Below are 18401 nucleotides of genomic sequence, written 5' to 3' on the forward strand. Positions count from 1 at the left end.
GGCTGCGCAGCTATCCCAGAGGCCAAAACAGCAAGAGGGATCGCTGCTTTCACTGCGCAGTGATCCCTCTTGTTCTGGCTTCTGAGATTCAGAATATATTTTTTCTTGTTTTCCTCCTCCAAAAACTAGGTGCATCTTGTGGTCTGGTGCGTCTTATAGAGCGAAAAATACGGTATCAGTTTCTTGTTCTCTCCAGTCAGTTCATTTCCCCACCAGTTTGTGATTATTGCTATCATTTAAAAAAATCCTGATGAAAATTTCTCCAAATACATATTTTTTTGCAGCATTTCCCCCTAATATAATGTATTGCATGTTAGATTCACGTTTATATGCATTTTATGCACACTTCACTCTAGTATTTGCATTTTTGTATACGTGTTGCTTGTTTGGAGAACGGTGTTGCAAAATTCAGAGAAAAGTGAGTTTCAAAATATAGCTGTAGTTCGTTTTGCATACAGCTTCATAAAGTGTGAATTTATCAGGTTTGCCTTTAAATGCAAACTGAACCAGATTTCTTTCCACCCCTAGTTGTCTTCAAAAGCTTTTAGAAAATCTTTTAATGGATCACTTTGTATATATAGAAAATGAAACAATGAGCTAGATTAAAAAAACAACTAATCCAATAATTATTAATGGCGCTCAGGCTTCAACTCTGGATTCCCAGAATCATTATCTCAGCCCAGGTGCTTATTTAGCATGAGAGGAGATTTCATATTGGAGCTTGTTGGATGAGTCCAATATAATGTTCATTCCATGTGCAAAAAGAGCTTTGTTTTTTCTAAGCAGTTGCCTGTAAATGCTTTTATAAAACCATTCCTAGTTTCAACAGCCTCAGCCAGCATGGTCAGTGGTTGGGGATGCTGAGAGTTGCAGTCCAACTCCTGAAGATCTGCAGCCTCCCTTCACCCTAAGTCCACGTAGTAAATCCATAACTGAGTTTCCCCGCCTCTGCTTTTGTAAACCTTGCCGACAACATCAAAGGAATTATTCGTTTGGCATTACTCGACAGCTTTACAGCCAATTCTCTACTAATATATTTATTAGTACACGTAATATATTTATTTGTGCTTTTATCTTGTGGTTTTTTCTCGTGAACTGCCCCAGATATTTTGGTGAAGGGTGGTACGTAAATCCAATAAATAAATAAATAAATTACTATTCCATCCCACCTTTCTCCCAAGGCGCTTGGGGCATTGTATACAGTCTTTTCCTCCTGTCCAGCTTAATAAGTAGTCAGTCAGTTTGTCCATTTATATACCACTTAATTCTGACCGTCTCTAAGTAATGTACAGTGGTACCTCGGGTTAATAACTTAATTTGTTCTGGAGGTCCGTTCTTAACCTGAAACTGTTCTTAACCTGAAGCACCACTTTAGCTCATGGGGCCTCCCGCTGCCGCTGCGCCGCCGAAGCATGATTTCTGTTCTCATCCTGAAGCAAAGTTCTTAACCCGAGGTACTATTTCTGGGTTAGCGGAGTCTGTAACCTGAAGTGTCTGTAACTTGAGGTACCACTGGTACAGGCAACTTCGGGTTTAGGCACGTCTGAATGACATGTGATCTGCGCCGAACCCAGAAATAGGCCCCAAACGTCATAAAGACATAATGTAAAAGGGCAGAGTGGGCTCAGGTGTGCTCTGTCAACGCGTGTTGGGGTCTAGAATGGAGCCCTCCGTGCAAAATGAGGATTGCCTGTACAGGTAACTCAGCAATATAACAAACATAAAGATTAGTTAAAACCACAGAGTGGAAGAGAGAAAATGTGACTTGCTCAGTGAATTAGCTTCATGGCTGAATGAGGATTTGAACTGGATCTATAAGCCTGGAACATTCAACTTCTTCACCTAGGGATTTAAGTCATCTAAATTAAGCATTTTTTTCTTTGCAGTCTCCATGCAGACCCTCCTGGCTGTTCTGAGCCTGTATAGAACAAACCTTGGAAAGTTCTACAGGGCGAGCCAGGTAAATTGATGCTGATATGGCCTTCCCTTGATATATTTATTGTTTCCCCAATCACAAACTTTGTTTTATTCGTATTATACTTTGTCATACCTCAAATGAGAATTAACTCTCAATGTATGGGAGAGGTGCTTTCTGAGATGTCAAAGTCTTTTTCAGTTAATAGTTCTGCTGCTTCACTGAGATTTGAACCCGTAAATCCCCTACCTCCTTTCTCCTTTTACACTGCAATTCTGCTCAGAAGTAAGCCCATTGATTTCAGTGGGGCTTGCACCCATCAGGTAAGTGTGTAAAAGTCTGCAGCCTCAGGCACTACACCATGCCAACCCATCATCGTGAAATAGATTTGAAATTTTGACCTTTATTCCTCCAGAGTAAATTAAAATTACAGTAACATTACCTCTTTCTGATTATATTTCCTTTATTTTTTTAAATGTGTACTTTACTAAGCTTAGTATGCAAACTGTTACCAGCAAACTAGACCACAATAGCCAGGCCCAATTGCAAACAGATGGCTCTCTCTTGTTCTGATGGCCACATGTTGCCGTAGTGAAAACTCTGCCCCCGCCCTGCTTCCCCAATCCAGTCAAAACATCATTTTTCAGAAGGAAATAACCTTGATAGTTCTGGACTGCCAAGTGAAAATTCTCTAGATGACTGCATGGAATTTATCAAGACTGCTAACCTAAAGAGCACTTAAATTTTCCTGAAAGCTTTAGTATGATACTTGTTTAAGTTGTTCTTGAAGAAAAGGTAGATCTTCAGAGAGAAAACCGACCCCACCTGCACAGGTGTGGACAAGAGAGCACAAGACTCGCATGAGCCACAAATTAATCATGCAGACTTGCTCTCCTGAGCGCCCGCATTTGCAGGAATGAATAATAGACATTAAATGTCTGAGCCATGTAACTCACGCTTGCACAAAGTCAGCTCTAAATGCAAACAAACTCTTAAAATCTGGATGTTTTATATTCTCAAGAAGAGAGCAAGAGAGTGACTTAGTCCAGGGTCACTCAGTAAGCTTCATGGCTGAATGAGGATTTGAATTTGGCTCTATGAAGCCTGGACAGTTCAACAATTTCACCCAGGATTGCATGCGCTGATGTCTGCAATCAGCAAAAGGGACTTGGGACCATTGGAAGTCTGCACCCCTTTCTTCCCATGACTAATTCAGGGCAAGTGAGAGACCCAGCGGGGCCCCATCCACCAGCCAGGGAAACAGCAGACACAGGAGCTTGTATTTTCCCTCCCTGCCTGAAACAATGCTAGGTTCTAGGTGTCTGTTGCTCTGGGACTGGGGGGGGGGGAACAGTATAGTCCCATCCATGAGCCAAAGAAATGACATTTTTAAAAATTGATGCACTCCGCTTTGGGGGACAGTGATTGTATGAAAAGCAGGCAGGATAACAATATGTAAAATAAATACTGTAAATCAGGCTTCCTCAGCTTCGGCCCTCCAGGTGTTTTGAGAATACAATTCCCATGATCCCTGACCACTGGTCCTGCTAGCTAGGGATGATGGGAGTTGTAGTCTCAAAATATCTGGAGGGCTGAGGTTGAAGAAGCCTGCTGTAAATAACAGTGTTCGGTCTTAGAGCTGGTTCTGCCTAATCAGAACAAGCTCACAGTGTAGGCCTACTGCAGCTACTGCTGTTTGGAACCCCTGGATAAATTACACAGATTTCTAAGGTACCTCAAACTCCTCAGGTCGGTTGGTTTTGCTCAAGCTGGAACTTGCCCCATTTGCTTCGAAATTGCATTTTTGGATGAATTTGGTCTCATAGGGAAGGCATCACTTTGGACCCACAGGGGCAGAGGTTATGTGTTTGAACCGTTATTAATTCAGTTTATTACTTTTTATTGGATTTGTGCGCCCCTCACATCAGAGCCACAAGGCGACTTACGAAAACGTAACAGAATCACAAATACAAAATCTGACAAGCATAGTCGTGTCCCAAAAACGTTAAACAACCAACTCCTCTGCGATATAAATCGAAGAAAATTCCTCATGCCACAAAAAGAAAAGAAAATACAACGGCCATTAAGAAAACACCAGCTAGGGAGAAGTGGATGTTCATTGTAAAACCATAAATGAACATGTGCTACTGTTAAAACTATTGAAGGGGGTAGGGGAGAAATATTTTTTTAGTGTCTCCAAAAAGATTGTACAGAGGGCAACCAGGTGAGCTTCCTCGGGGGGAATATTCCCCATGGAGGGGCTACCACTCCTGTAAGCTAAGAGTGGAGGGAGCACTCTGAGAAGGGCCTCTGTGGAAGATCTTAAGTCCTGGGGAGGTTATCTGCAAACAGAAACCATGTGCTTTACTGCAGCCAGGGTAGATTTTGCAAAGCCCCTGGCAGAGTTGCAGTACCATTAAGTGGCCTGTGGCCCCTCTAGACCAGGATCCTGCTGTAACAGCAGCCAGCCATATTGTTTATTTGTTAAATTTATATCCCACAACTTCCTTCAAAGGAGCCCAAGATGGCAAACATGCCAGTACTGAACCAGTGCAGTTAAAAAGATGCCATAGATAACCATATGAAGCCCACAAGCAGGACCTGAGCATAAGAATAAGAATAATGAATAGCACACTAAAAGGAGATTATTAGTAAGATCTTACCAGCCACTCTGAGTGGCTGCCAACAGAATATTAAAAGCATGATAAAAGATCAAACATTACAAATTTCCCTAAACAGGGCTGCCTTCAGATGTCTTCTAAAAGTCAGATAGTTGTTTATTTCCTTGACATCTGAAGGGAGGGCGTTCCACAGGGCAGGCGCCACCACTGAGAAGGCCCTCTGCCTGGTTCCCTGTAACCTCACTTCTCGCAGGGAGGGAACCACCAGAAGGCCCTCCTCGGAGCTGGACCTCAGTGTCCAGGCTGAACGATTGGGGCTGAGATGCTCCTTCACCACCTTCCTCCTGCACTTTCCAGAAACTGGCGTTCAGATGCATACTGCCTCTAGCAGTGGAGGTAGAACATCAGCAGTCATTGATACTCCCTGAGTTGGTATCATCCTCTTTTGAAGCCTCTCGTGGGAGTGATTTCTCTTCCGAAATTGCCAGTGTCCGTTTTGTCTACTGGATGACTCAGTAGCCAGACTGCCAACTGACAATTGTGAAGCATACATATCTACAAAACGATGATTGCAGCAGCATATCTGGTGCGTAGGCAACCTTTGCATTGTAACCCTGCCGTGTTTATGGCACATATCTGGTTAGAGCAACACACACGCCCCCCCAACCTCTGCCCGTTTCACTTTCAGCTTGTCATTGGACAAAACCCATACCTTGGCAAATGCATTTAACCTCAACTTTAAACACTCTCTTCACAACATTTTAACACTGATTGCACCTTGGGGGTTTAGCTCAGCAGGCTTCATGTGGATTAGTAATAGCACATGCAAAGTGAACTGACAGTAAAACTTTCACTTGCATTTGGCTGGGCCCCGTGTAAACGCGATCCTGATGAAGTGTGACTAAATCCCCAGCTAAAAACTTTGCCTCCTTTTGCTTGTTTGGAAAGGGCTATTATGTAATGGTATTGAGTGCCCTGCGAATAACTGAGATCTTTCCCTCTCACTAAGGGATTGTATATGCCGATGTATATGTGCGTTCTTGTAATTCAAGATACGTAGTCTATTAAAATGGCACAGAATGTTATCACTGAAACCTAATGGAAAGAAAAGTGTTTGGTTTTCACTACCCCTGCAACTCCAGGAATCGTGCGCCTTTGAAAAATCTGAATATAATTCTTCTGATTCTCATGCTTCGACCCCCAGTTGGGAATTGCTACTCCCAACTCTCTCTAGGGTGTTTTATTATTAAATGATTCTCACCCTATAAATCTCATGTTGAGTGAAATCCTTAAGGTTTTTTGCCATTTCCGTAAATTGAGTATCTCCTATTGCACTGGAACAAACTTTTTTTCTTCAGCTTTACACATTTTAGTTTTCTCTGCATAAACGATCTGGTCAAGTATATTGCGAATCATATGGTGAGAAGGTGGATCAATTTCCATAACACTGTGGCTTATCAACTTTGAATTTTGCACTCACGCTGAATGCATGCAGCTATATTTGTTTATTCGTATTTATTTTCTTCCATCTACAAATTACTTCCTATGGAAATTCTTGAAGTCACAGAACAATAAAAATGTATATAAAAGAATTTCATGGAACGATTTCCTAGTCCTCAAGAACACCGGCACCAAAAGATTTGGGTTCAGACCAAAAAACAACATTATAGTATGTGTCTGTGAAGTTCTAGGTCTACTCATGTGAAAGGGGTCTACTCATAAGTAAGCAATCTCTGAAGCTCTCTTACTACCTGCAGCTCTGTGGTTCAGGAGGCCAGAGCATATAATGTCTCCCTCTTGAGCCTTCCAGTAGCTGGGGTAAAACACAATTCACTTGTTCTGTAGATCTTTGTTCCTGATCCTAGTGTTCCCTCCTAGGCAGTTTCCTGGAAATTGCTTCTGGATCGTGTTTGGACCTAGACTGACCATCTGCGCTTTGTTTGGACTGCATTCCTCCAGCACTACTCTGCCTGTGTCGGTGAGTACTTTGATGAGAGCCTTAGACCTTCTGAAACAGGGACCCTAGCCTATACAGGAGCGTGACAATCACAATATACAGCAAGGTATGAAATTTGAAGCATAGCTGGGTTTGGATATTGTTTTGGGAAGTTCAAATGATGCTGGTTTTAATTAAAATGTGAACTGAACCAAATCTCTCCCCCATTTATTTTTTGTAGTCCAGTAGCACCTGGAGACCCACAGTTAGGGGTATGATGAGCGGGAAAGAATATTAAATCAGGTTAAGTTTTGAAGCGTAGATACTCGTACACCTTCACTCACTCAGCTTCCAATTATTGTTATTCTTCCTAATGAGATTGTGTGCTGGCACTTCCTTAACACCAATCTTATATTTGCTACATATGGAAGCTAATTGCCATGCTAACTGAGGGCCCATTAGTAGACCCCAATTCCTCAAATAGAGGAATTAGTTCTTGGCTAATTCCAGTATGATCGTGCCTGATGAACACCACATGGGATAAAGGTTTAGACTAGAACTTTATTGTCTACAGCTTCCCAAATTTTCTGATGATGTTCTTGGCTGAAAAAGAAAATCAAAATACATTTTAAAATGCTTATTTTGAGAGAGTGTGCAGTGCTTTTGTTTTTCAAAGACACATATGTCAAAATAATTCTCAGATCAACACAGAAATGGAATAGAATGGGCTTAAGGGTGAAACTTGTAAGATGGCCTAGACAGGAAATGGGTTGATTCCTCATCCAAGACTTCCTCCCTCTCTTCTGCCTGTTATCTCTTCATATCTTGCCTTTCTTTTTGCCAAGAGAACTGTTAAGTCAGCTTTGCAGTTCCCTAGTGGTCCCACAAAAGGCTTTTTGATTTCGCATTGGGCCTTTGTTACCAAATGAGGGTAACCAAATGCCCAAGATATCACCCACCCCTCTGACTGGTATTGGGTTCAGCTGCTCTGATGTAACAACCTGTGATGCCACAGTGAGCCTACATATAGCTAGCAGCAAAAACTTTTATGAGCTTCAAGGGCAGGTTCCCCTTCTAAATCAGGGGGTGGGGAATCTGGTATCCCCCAAATGCTGTTGGGACTCCCATCAGTTCCAGCCAGCATGGCCAACAGTCGGGAATGATGGGCGGTGGAGTCCAAAGCATCTGGCGGTTACCAGGGCAGTGAAAGCTGCCCTGTAGCAGTCTCTCTTCTCCAAGAGCTGCACACACTCAGCTGTGTCCCCGTAACTCCTAGAAACCCTTTTACAGACTCGTCTTGGAAGTACTTTGCGTAACTCTTCCCACTAGCTTATTGGCATGTGCTTCCGTTCCATATGGCTGCAAGGGTTTGGCCCGGGGGGTCTAGTATTGATAAAAGGATTTTCTGGCTAGTTTATTTCTCACATATCCCCTTTAATATCCATCTTGGATGTAAGAGGTTTATAGAGAAGGAAGAAAATAAATCCATCAGGACGGTATAATAAAAATAATAACTATACTACGGATTGTAAAAATTTTGTTAGCATACCAAAGTTGTCTGCTCCTCGGTTTTATTTTATTTTTTTATTCTACCACATATTCCTATTAACTGTGTTTTATGCCGGGTAGTCTGATGTGAATTGGATATTAATTTGCCTCCTGTGCTTTGGAGGAGAATGTAGTTTAATATAGTTACTCTCCATGGTTAAAGTTGCTCTCTAAAATGCTCATTCACCTCTAGAATGAACCCTGTTTGGCTGGAACGGGTCTCTTATTATTATTATTTTAAAATACATATATTCCCCTTGTACTTGTTGGTGACTTGTTAAGCAGATTCCTATTTTTATTTGTAAACTGCCTTGATTGCCTGTGTCCAGATAAATAAGCTAAAGAGCGGAAGCTTTCAGTCTCCACCAGCACGAGGGAGGGATGGAGAGACCTAGCTCAGGGGCAGGGAATCTCCCTGGAATGCAGAAGGTCTCTGTTTCAATCCCTGGGAGGGATGGGAAGGCTCCCTGTGTGAAACTATGGAGAGCCACTGGCCACCAGTGCAGGCAGTAGCGATCGAGATGGACCTATGGCCTTACTTGGAATGAGGCAGCTTCCTATGCGAACAGAAAGTTTGCTCTTATAGCAAGAAACCATCGTTTCCTGTTACATCTGCACCAAGCTAACCTGAGCAGAAGATTAAATAAAAAACGAAACCCAAATGAAAACAGCAATAAAAAGAGCATCATTTTAAAACTTAACTACACTTCCCCATGGGATCCAAACTCAATATTGTGGCTTTGTTTAAACTATGGTCAGGAGGTGGGTGGGGAATAGCCAGGTTCAAACCATTGTTTTCAGTTTGTTATGTTAGGTTGTACGCCTTGCTTTGGCTTCTCGTTTTATGTTTACTTTTATTGTATCTTGCTACTTCATTAGCCGCTCTGGGAACATAAGCTCATATCCAAGATATTTGATGTACATTATGTAAATAAATCCAACTGCATTCGTTTGCAGATAGGACTGGTGGTTGGAGGGGAATGGCCACACAATTTCACATCGCTTGCTCTGTTGTGTCTTTTTGAGGCTATCTAGAAACACTCCACAATTTAGAAATCATACTAATTCGAAGAAAACTTTTAAATACTGAGACATTGAACATGTATTTTGGGGGAGGGGAGGGGGGCGGAGACACACAGGATCTGACTTGCTGAGTTTCCTCCCCCAGCTGCTGCCAACCCTTTATGTACATGCTTTAATGTGTTGTTTAAAGGTAATCCTTCCATTGTTTCCTTTGCCCTTTCGGTGTGTTTTGTTTGGTGTGACTACTGTATATTTTCATTGATGCAACTCTTCATGTCTTGCTGGAAGAGATCATGGCTAAACACTTTTAATCCAACAAAATACAACATCGTTGGCTCTGAACTGCTATTGATCTCTTCTTTTTGAAGAAAGCCCTCCCCTCCTTTCCCTTCCTTGTGTCCTTAAGTGCTGTGAAAATACGGAGGAAAAACTGGTAATTGTTAGTAACAGGATCTGGTGGCATTAGAACTTGTATGTCATTCATCTTCAGAGGATTAGAGCAGGTATGAGCTCACAGGCTAAAAGACAGTACATGATAAGATAGATATTTTTTAAAAGAAGGAGCCCAAACGCGATTATTGATAGGATTCACAATAGGAGATTTAAGTATTTTAGTGCTAACAACAGGAGTCGGGGAGGCACATACACCACCCTGGGAGAGGCTGGTTGCCTTGTCAAAGAGCGTCCTAGTTCAAATGAAGAGCAAAGCTTGAGATCAAATACCTCTCCAGCTACGGCTTAGCGCAGGTGTTTACTTTCATCAGCCTCTTTGACTAAGGTCACAATGAATGATGTGTTTGATTTTGTGTGTGTGTGTCAGAAAGGCATTGAGTGGGTAGGGAACACTGGCTGCTACCAAAGAGCAAGGTTAATGCTTAACCAAACTGGAGATGACATCTGTCTTTCATGCAAAGATGAGTCACCGCTAAGTTGCTCTTAAGCCAATAAAAGAGAGCAGTGTCTGCTGAAAAGCAAAGACATGTTCGGGCACCGAGGAGGGGAACTTGGAAGTGGTGAGCTAATTGCTGCGCAAAATTAGTGTTCAGAGCAGTCAGTCAGTTGACAGATGAGGACAAGAGAAAGCACGATGTGTTGCTTAGAGGAGAGGGAGGCAGTATGGACTCCTGTGTGTCGCATTGAGGCCGTGTGATCTGTTAGACTTATCTGCCTTTAATTCAGAGGTGGGAAGCCTCAGGCCCAGTTACTGAATGCAGCCCTCCAGGCCTCTCTATCTGGCCCTCAGGGCTCTTCTCCAACCATGCCTATCACCCAAGCCACACTCTTCCCCAGCCCAGCCACACACCCTCCTCAAATGTTTTTGCCTGGCTGGGATGTGTCTTTGAACTACAATAATACCACTTGCTTGCCCCGATGGAGGGGTGGGAGTTGAGAAACCTCTGGCTTTTGTGTGGCTGGGAAAAGGTAAGTGTCACATCAATTGCCCCAGCCACTTTGGCCTCTGTCCCTGCCCATCCTTGGCAAGTGGCCCTCCTAAGGTTGCTTATGGCAGAATGCAGCCCACTGGCTGAAACAGGTCCATTTCCGCTGCCCTAGTTCACCAACAACCAGTGTAATCATCTTTGCTTTCAGTGTGGTGTAGTGGTTAAGAGTGGTAGACTCGTAATCTGGGGAACCGGGTTTGCGTCTCCGCTCCTCCACATGCAGCTGCTGGGTGACCTTGGGCCAGTCACACTTCTCTGAAGTCTCTCAGCCCCATTCACCTCACAGAGTGTTTGTTGTGGGGGAGGAAGGGAAGAGGAAGGGAAAGGAGAATGTTAGCCGCTTTGAGACTCCTTCGGGTAGTGATAAAGTGGGATATCAAATCCAAACTTCTCTTCTTCTTTACATGGGACCTAGCTAAGCTGCCTCCAACATGGCTAAGTTCATGCGGAGAGAGTCCTTTGAAGTCTGTTACACATATTGGGCGTTGGCAATGCCTGACCATTTCACCATTACATGAGCTGCCTCTGAGCTAGCCAGCTGCATGTGAAAGTCCACCCTATCTCCAATATTTCCACAGTTTTCATAGCACCCTTGGTCTAATTTTCCCAAAAGCCACCCAGAATCTGGCATCAACTTTGATACAGCCACTAGGAGACAGAACATCATTTACTTTCCCCCTGGACTGATAGAAAAGACTCAACCCCAGATTACTCAATTCCCCACTCCCCAATTTCCTAGTAAATGGAAGGAGTGTTGCCAATTTTTCGGTGAACTTTACTGAATATTTCATTCCCAGTTTTCCAGTTGGAAACCTTTCGGGGTTTTGTTTGGTCTCGTTATAGGGGCATGGCCTGCATGCAAGCAAAATGGTGGCTTATATCCAATTCTCCCAAAGCCTTGGGGCTATAAGTGAACCAGGAGCTAACTAAACAGCGTGGAGATTGCTCCTAGAAAGAGCTGACTGTAGGTCCAGAAAGTGGACTGGAGGGGAGCTAAAATTCATTGAGTCAGTACTAACCAAGAGTGGAGCCTGGCCCTGACAGAACTGTCAGATGAGGAGAGTGATGCAAATATGGTGTGCGGCAGCAATAAATCAGACAAGAGCGGGAAATTGACTGGCATTTTGACAGAGCCAGATGAAACTGATACATAAGTCTAGAAGCTCCATAAAGCCCTTATCAATTTTTAAAGGCTATTTTGGGCTCACTTTGCATCTTTGCTCATGGAAATGTAATAGGGGGTGGTGACATCAACTAGGGCCAAATAACTCGCTGTATAGAAGTCATGGCCCTTTAAAGAGTCCTGCATCATGGGCCAGACTGGCTGACCTTGTTGAAACATGCAGTTTTCTAGATGTATGGAAGGACTTAGAGTATTGAGTATCAGGCCTTGACCTGAAACTGAACTCCAGAAGTGATCTAAATGTCTGTAATTGACTACCTTATTCCAGTTCAGACTATCCATCCATCTAGCCCAGTTTTGTCTATTCTAACTGGCAATGGCTGTCTGGTCTCTGGCAGAGAATCTTCCCCATCACCTTTAACTGAAAGGCACCAGGGATTGAACTCAGGACTTTGTACATGGAAAGCATGTTCTCTGCCCCTCTGATGGAAGAGGTGGGTGGTGTCGAAATGGATGCGGAAAGTAATTGAACGAGCCCTGCGGAAGACTTGTTTTATGTATTGGAGTGTCAGCACGAAAAAATGTGCAGATGTGATCTGCTAGCACACAAGCCGGGTTAAGTACATTAGATTTGCTTATGCAGGACAAAACGTTATGGCTCATGCATAATATAGCGCCTTTCTCTGGCTCTTTACTCCATAAGAGTCAATCCTCCTTTTCTTTTTTATCACTCCACTGCATTACAGGCTGAAGGAATAATAGCTAGCAATGATTGCATCCAGACTTTTATTTTTACACTTTCAAGGACTGGGGGTGGAGAGGGTTGAATAAAGCTGACCTTTGTATTCATTTGACGATGTTAAGCCAAAAAAGTTCCCGTGAATGCTTCTAAGCTGCAAGGCTATCTTCCTGCTCTCACCTCCTGTTATTAACTCGGCTATGTTTCTATCCCAGCCACCACCATCCAGATTATTTATTAAAATCATTCCTTCACTGCCTTTGAACCAGAAGCTACCAAGACAACGTACTACATATTAAGACAATCCCTTAAAACATTAAACACCAAAATTAATATAATCATTTATATACCGCCATCAAACCAGAAGTTATCAAGGTAGCATACAACATAAAATAATCCACTAGAACACATATTAAACACCATTAGAGGATAAAAAGTACATCTACCATATCTAATGAACAATACACTACTAAGAGAGGTGGACCAATAGTCTGACAGTATAAAGCAGGAACATGGGAAATTGCTAAATTAATAAATAAACGCTAAGTATTGAACCTAGGGCCACCAATGCAAAGCAAGTGTTCTGCCACTGAGCTATAGTTCTTTCCCGGTAGTCCAGTGATATTTGTGGCTGAACAGGGACCTGGTGATTCCAGACCAAACACCCTGTTATAGCATGGCAGCCTTACATGTGTGTTTTACAAGCATATGATAAAACCGTATGTAGCCTTCTCTGCATCTAGCATTTGGGGCTTTGCAAAGCGTATAGGCGTTCTTCTTTGGGGCTGCTGTCTTTTCAGGACTCGGTAATTTATGGGGAAAGTAGACGAGGACAGAAGGGCATGCCAAAAGAAACCGTGAAGGAATCAAGAGATGGGTGTTTGCTAATAGTTCCGCAACAACATTTAACGAGATTCACACGTCTCTTGGAAAAGAGGCAGGAATTCAAACGATGGAAAATTGCAAAATCAATACAAACAGCTGTAAAACTGAGTGCCAGAGGAGGGAGAAGGAACAGCAGATTAAGGGCGGGGGGGTTATCTCTGGTTGCTATTTGAGAACTAGCCTAGTCTAATGTTGTTGCACTGCCCGGAGGCAGTGCACTATAACCCCGTCTTACATGTTGACATGCCAGCTCTGAAGAACATCAAGGCAGCAAAAATTGTATGTGAAAAAATGTGGGCCATGGGTCCCAGTTAGTTAGTGTCCAAGATTTATGATGATGCTGATGGTGAGTGACTTGTGATCATTGTAAACAGGTGCCATATGGATTCCTATTGATTGGCAGCAGAAAGCCAAGCCGTGTCAATCACACGGCACATAAATCTTGGGTTTTTTAAAAAGTATTTTAAAAATGTCATTAAGATTGTAAGTTTGGAAGTTTCACAAGATGGCTGAGGACAGGAGTGGATAGGGGGCCGAGTAAGCTTTTGGTGTGGTTTACTGGTTCAATACCAGGAAGGGGAGTTTAGGGCAGAGGAAAGGAGTAAAGTGTTCACATATAATGCTGGTCACTCAGAAAAGGAGGCTTAATTTAAGCAATCGCTAATCACTCTCATAGGCCCAATTTTGCAGTGGGTGTGTTTATGTTGCCACCTGTTGTATTATTTCTTTATGGCTGCATCTTTCAGTATGGTTCCTTTAAATACATATGTGCTGCTCTTGAGTAGCTGAACTGATCTGCAGCCATAGTAATCCTGCAGGATGATACATATATGTGAGATGCCATTTTAGATACTAGAATTTGTTGCAATCTCTGTAATCCTACAGGTACATCTGATTATGGAATAAAATAAAATGGGATATGTTGTGTGCTGCAAAGCCATTTTAGATGTGAAAGTAAATGGGAAGAACTGAAGCACAGTTCTTTTGCACAGCCACATCCCTTCCAAGGTTATACAATAATCTAATTTTTGTTGCTGTTGTTGGCATATGTCTGTCTCAAGAGACAATAGACTGCGCCTCTGGGGGTGAAGTCAAACTGCTCCGTTAGCACAAAACAGTAATAATAATTAGGGATGCATTGCAACAATCAATGCAGGTGTTCATGTTTTGCCTTTCATGCAGGCCTACTATTTTCTCTGTGTGTACGTGGGCAAATGATTTGGAGTGCTGCAATATTGTCTTTTGAAGTTACTTGTGCTTTCTGTGAATTCCCATTGTATGTAACAGAACTTGCACTATTCTTTTGAAAGTGAAGCACCTTGTGTTTTCAGTCTTCCTAAATGGTAAGCTTTGGAGCATACAGTAGCTAAAAAGCTCCCATTTCATGGTGATTGGACAGCTCTAGGACACTGGGGACAGAGACCCTGCTGCAGAAATAGTAACAGGTCTTAGAGCCTCTGCAACCCTGAACCACTACACAAATGGACTACAACTCCCATCAGACGCAACCATGCTGACTGCACAAGATCAACATCAGATAAAATAGAGAAGCACAGGAAACCAGAACTCAGGTGAACCATGAATACCTGGGGTGAGGAACCCTATGGTCCTTCAGATATTTGTTGGGCTTCCACTCCCATCACCCTTGGCCAACCAGTGATGAGAGTTGTAGTAGTTCAACAACACCTGGAAGGCCACAAGTTCTCCATCCTACTGAATATTGTCTCTCCCCCCCCCCCTTCTCAACCTTTTAATAAATCATTTAAAATTATGCATTTAGGAACAAGTTGCTGCTATCCTGGCCATGATTATTGGGGAGCAAATCCCATTGGACACACTAGGACTTACTTCCAGGTAAACTTGCCTAGGCTCATGCTGTCAAGCAAGTAGAAGGGGGATGCCGTTGCATTTTAAGTGAAGCAGATTTTACGCTAAATATTGCTTGTTAAGGCTTCCAGTGTTGGGTTTTGATCCACTTCTACCACACAACCTCCTGACCTGTTTTCAGGGCGAATCTGGATGTTTAATTTGGATTTATTAAATGTAAACTGTAAGATGTTTACATTGTACTCCTTTGATTTCATTCTCCCCCCCCCCCCTTTATCACTGCTGTATGCAAACTCACTTGACCAAACAGCAGCCGCTTAAACTGTTGACAGTTGTTGGCCTGTTGGAGGATTCCCCCCCCCCACAACCCCCTGATATAAATCTCGGTCCTACCATCTTGAGAGCCTCAGCTGGCAACCTTTTCTGTTTGTTTTAAAGCACAGGGATAAAATAAGAGTATTTTCTGCAACGCTGAAAGATGAGTGAGGGGTTGGGAAGAGTTCATTCAAAGCCTTGTGAATATTTGTTCCGAATTTTGCAAGTCATTTCAGATAATGTGTCTTTTGACTTGGAAAACAAAAGGGGATCAAAAAAACAACATGCCTGGAGAATAGAAAAGGTTTATTCTAGACAATCAGCCCATGTGCTCTCCAACCTCATTTTAGTTTTTATAGGAATAAGCTCTTGATCAAAGACTGAGAAAGGAGGTGAGGTGGTTATATAGATGTTTGATCCTTTTGAAAGAAATCTAATTCTGCATAACTTTCAAAACCTTGCTGAAATGGCCAAGAGTTTCTTCTGGGAGAAGTGTAGCCTTGCTGGCATTCTCTTTACTAAAGCTGTCTGTGATTCCAATATGTCAGTACTCCTTTAAAACAAATCTCTGTTTTACTCTCCATGTGAGCTAACTAGGGACCATCAGATTGGTCAACTCCAGAAAGATGAGTGTGCAACTAGATGGTAGAAAGGGGACCATAGTTCAATGGTACATAGTTCTATCCATGCAGAAGGTCCCAAAGTTCAATCCCGGATGTCTCCAGATAAAAAGGTAATCGGGTAGCAGCTGGTGAGAGAGATTGCTGCCTGAGACCCTATAGCACTACGAGCCAGAGTAGCCAGAACTGGACTAAATGGATAAATAGTTTCACCTGGTACAAGGCAGCCCGTTGTCTTCCTCTCCCTTTCCATGGAGGCTACAGTGCGTGGGGAGAAGAGGATGAACGCTTTTCTCCTCTTCCATGGTCCCACCCACCAGGACTTTGCAGCTGCTGTTAGCCCCAGAAGAAGGCTTCCATTTGCAAGCTTCTCTCCCAGGGGAAACGATACTGTTGTGGGATGGGGATTCTGGAGAATTCCAATGAAAACAGAAATAGGAATTGCTGGTGTTTTTAATCGTCCCATGTCCTGAACGGAACTCTATCAAGCAAATACACTTGGTATTCACTATTGCTGTTGCTTTCAGCCTGCAAATGGCACATAATTGATTTCATTTCTGTCCCCTCCCTTTCACATTTGCATTGTGCTTCCTTTGCACTGGAAGGAACAGGGTGGAATAACATGATGACAAAGTGATGAATTACGTGAATTACGCAAGTTGTGTCATTTTGCCACAGCAGACAGCAAGGTGAATAATGTAGATTTTGGAGGAAGGCAAACTCAACAGTACATGCTGCAATCTCAAATATTGTTGGGGTTGGGGGCTGCACCTGCTTCTAAAAATCTGATGTGGTTACTAAAGACTTATTTAGCTTCCTATTCAGTTTGGCCGTCATCCACAGCCTGAGTGTCTAGTAATATTGAAATAGTAGCACCCAGTGCTACTAACAGCGGGGTGAGCGGTTCAGTGTTAGACCAGAAGTGCCCAAATGGAATGCAGCGGAGCTCATTTTCCTTTTGCTGACAAGCTCATCTTGTCAGTAAGCACAACAAATCAAACAACGGCAGGATTATTTTTACGCAACTGTAGGTGGCAGCAAAGCACTAATTTTACTTCGTCTGATGGCTTTCATTGAATATTGGCTGGCAACCCTTGGGCTGAAGAGAGTTCCCTGCCCCTTCTTTACAGGGACACGGTGAGGCTGGAACGCCTGCCTAAGCTCTTCAGAGGGAGGGTGGGATCCAAATGGGATAAACAAATAAGCTTCATCCCCAAGGTTGGCAGAAGGAAGCTTAGAGCTGTCAGACTCCAAATCTGTTTTTCTGTGCTTAACAAGAGTTCCTGGCTTTGTTCTTCCATCCTAACACTGAATTTACGGGAGTGGGGGGCGGCAGGGCAGTGATAACCAGTAGCTTCCATATCAACAATCCCCTGGAACACTGAAAAAATTCAAATGTGTTTCTCCCTGGTTTAAAAAAATAAATCATGTGGAATGAGAAGGGCCCTGGCTCAGTGGGGGAGAGTGTTTGTTTTGTGTAGGAAAAGTTCTGGATCCAATCCCAGGCATCTCTAGATAGGGCTGGGAATGAAAGCCTGGAGAGCTGGTTCCAGTCAATATAGATAAAATCAGGCTAAATTGACAATTGGTCTCAGAACCTAAGAAGAGCCCTGGCGGATTGGACTGAAGGATCTGTTCCAGTATCCTGTTCTCCTATTGGCAAACCAGCTGCCTCTGAGAGGCCCGCAAGCAGGACCCCTGAGCACAAGACTCTGTTCTCCTGCAGTTTCTAGCAACAGGTAGTTAGAAGCATACTTCCTCTAACAATGGAGGCAGCCAATTGGGTGACCATCACTTCCCCTAGTAGGAACTCTGCGTGTAATAAAACCCCGGCGTCCAGTCACGCTTCCCTGCGTCGCTGTGCTGGAAACTGACCTGGCCGGAGAGCAGAGTAGCAGCGGTCCTGGGTCCGTGCGAGATAAGGGATAAATCAAGTCCAGAGACAGTTCGGTTCTTATCTCTAGAAGCGTTTATTTACAAGGCAATAAATCCGTCCGAAACTTCCGACATTTCTCTGTGCTTTTCCAAAAGCACACACGCAGCTTCTGTACCGAGCTGCTGCTCAGTGAGAGGTGAGAGCAAGTCTGGAAGCAGAGAGACGCTGTGCGTCACTGCTCTGCGACAAGCTCCTCCTCCTCTTCCCAGACACAGGACACCACGGAGTTCTGACCCTGTCAGTTCCAAACTCCACACCCCCTCTTGTCCTGCGTCTGGAGACAGTAGCCATCAATGCTTTCCCCATACACAGACCCTCACAGAACTCCTCGTGCTTCTGGAAGGTTAATGGTTTTGTGAAACCATCAGCGAGGTTCTTGGTTGAGGGACAGTATTTCAGAGCAACTAGCCCCTCATGAACGCTCTGACATACATTCTGGAAACGTATGTCCAAATGTTTGGTCCTCGCCTT

At 43.4% G+C, this 18401-nt stretch overlaps 1 protein-coding gene across 2 annotated transcripts in view; it reads left to right on the forward strand.

The window, feature by feature from the left end:
- The window catches only part of BRIP1 (BRCA1 interacting helicase 1), a 205777-nt gene that overhangs the window by 133334 nt on the left and 54042 nt on the right, over positions 1-18401 (forward strand). For both annotated transcript variants that reach the window (XM_053367674.1, XM_053367675.1), the window contains exons 23-24: positions 1887-1960; positions 6415-6514. In XM_053367674.1, coding sequence (XP_053223649.1) covers positions 1887-1926 — 40 coding nt within the window. In that variant the 3' untranslated portion in view covers positions 1927-1960; positions 6415-6514. The remainder of the gene's footprint in view (positions 1-1886; positions 1961-6414; positions 6515-18401) is intronic.

The sequence above is a fragment of the Podarcis raffonei genome, chromosome 15 (assembly GCF_027172205.1).
Source record: "Podarcis raffonei isolate rPodRaf1 chromosome 15, rPodRaf1.pri, whole genome shotgun sequence".
In the NCBI taxonomy this organism is placed as follows: Eukaryota; Metazoa; Chordata; class Lepidosauria; order Squamata; family Lacertidae; genus Podarcis; species Podarcis raffonei.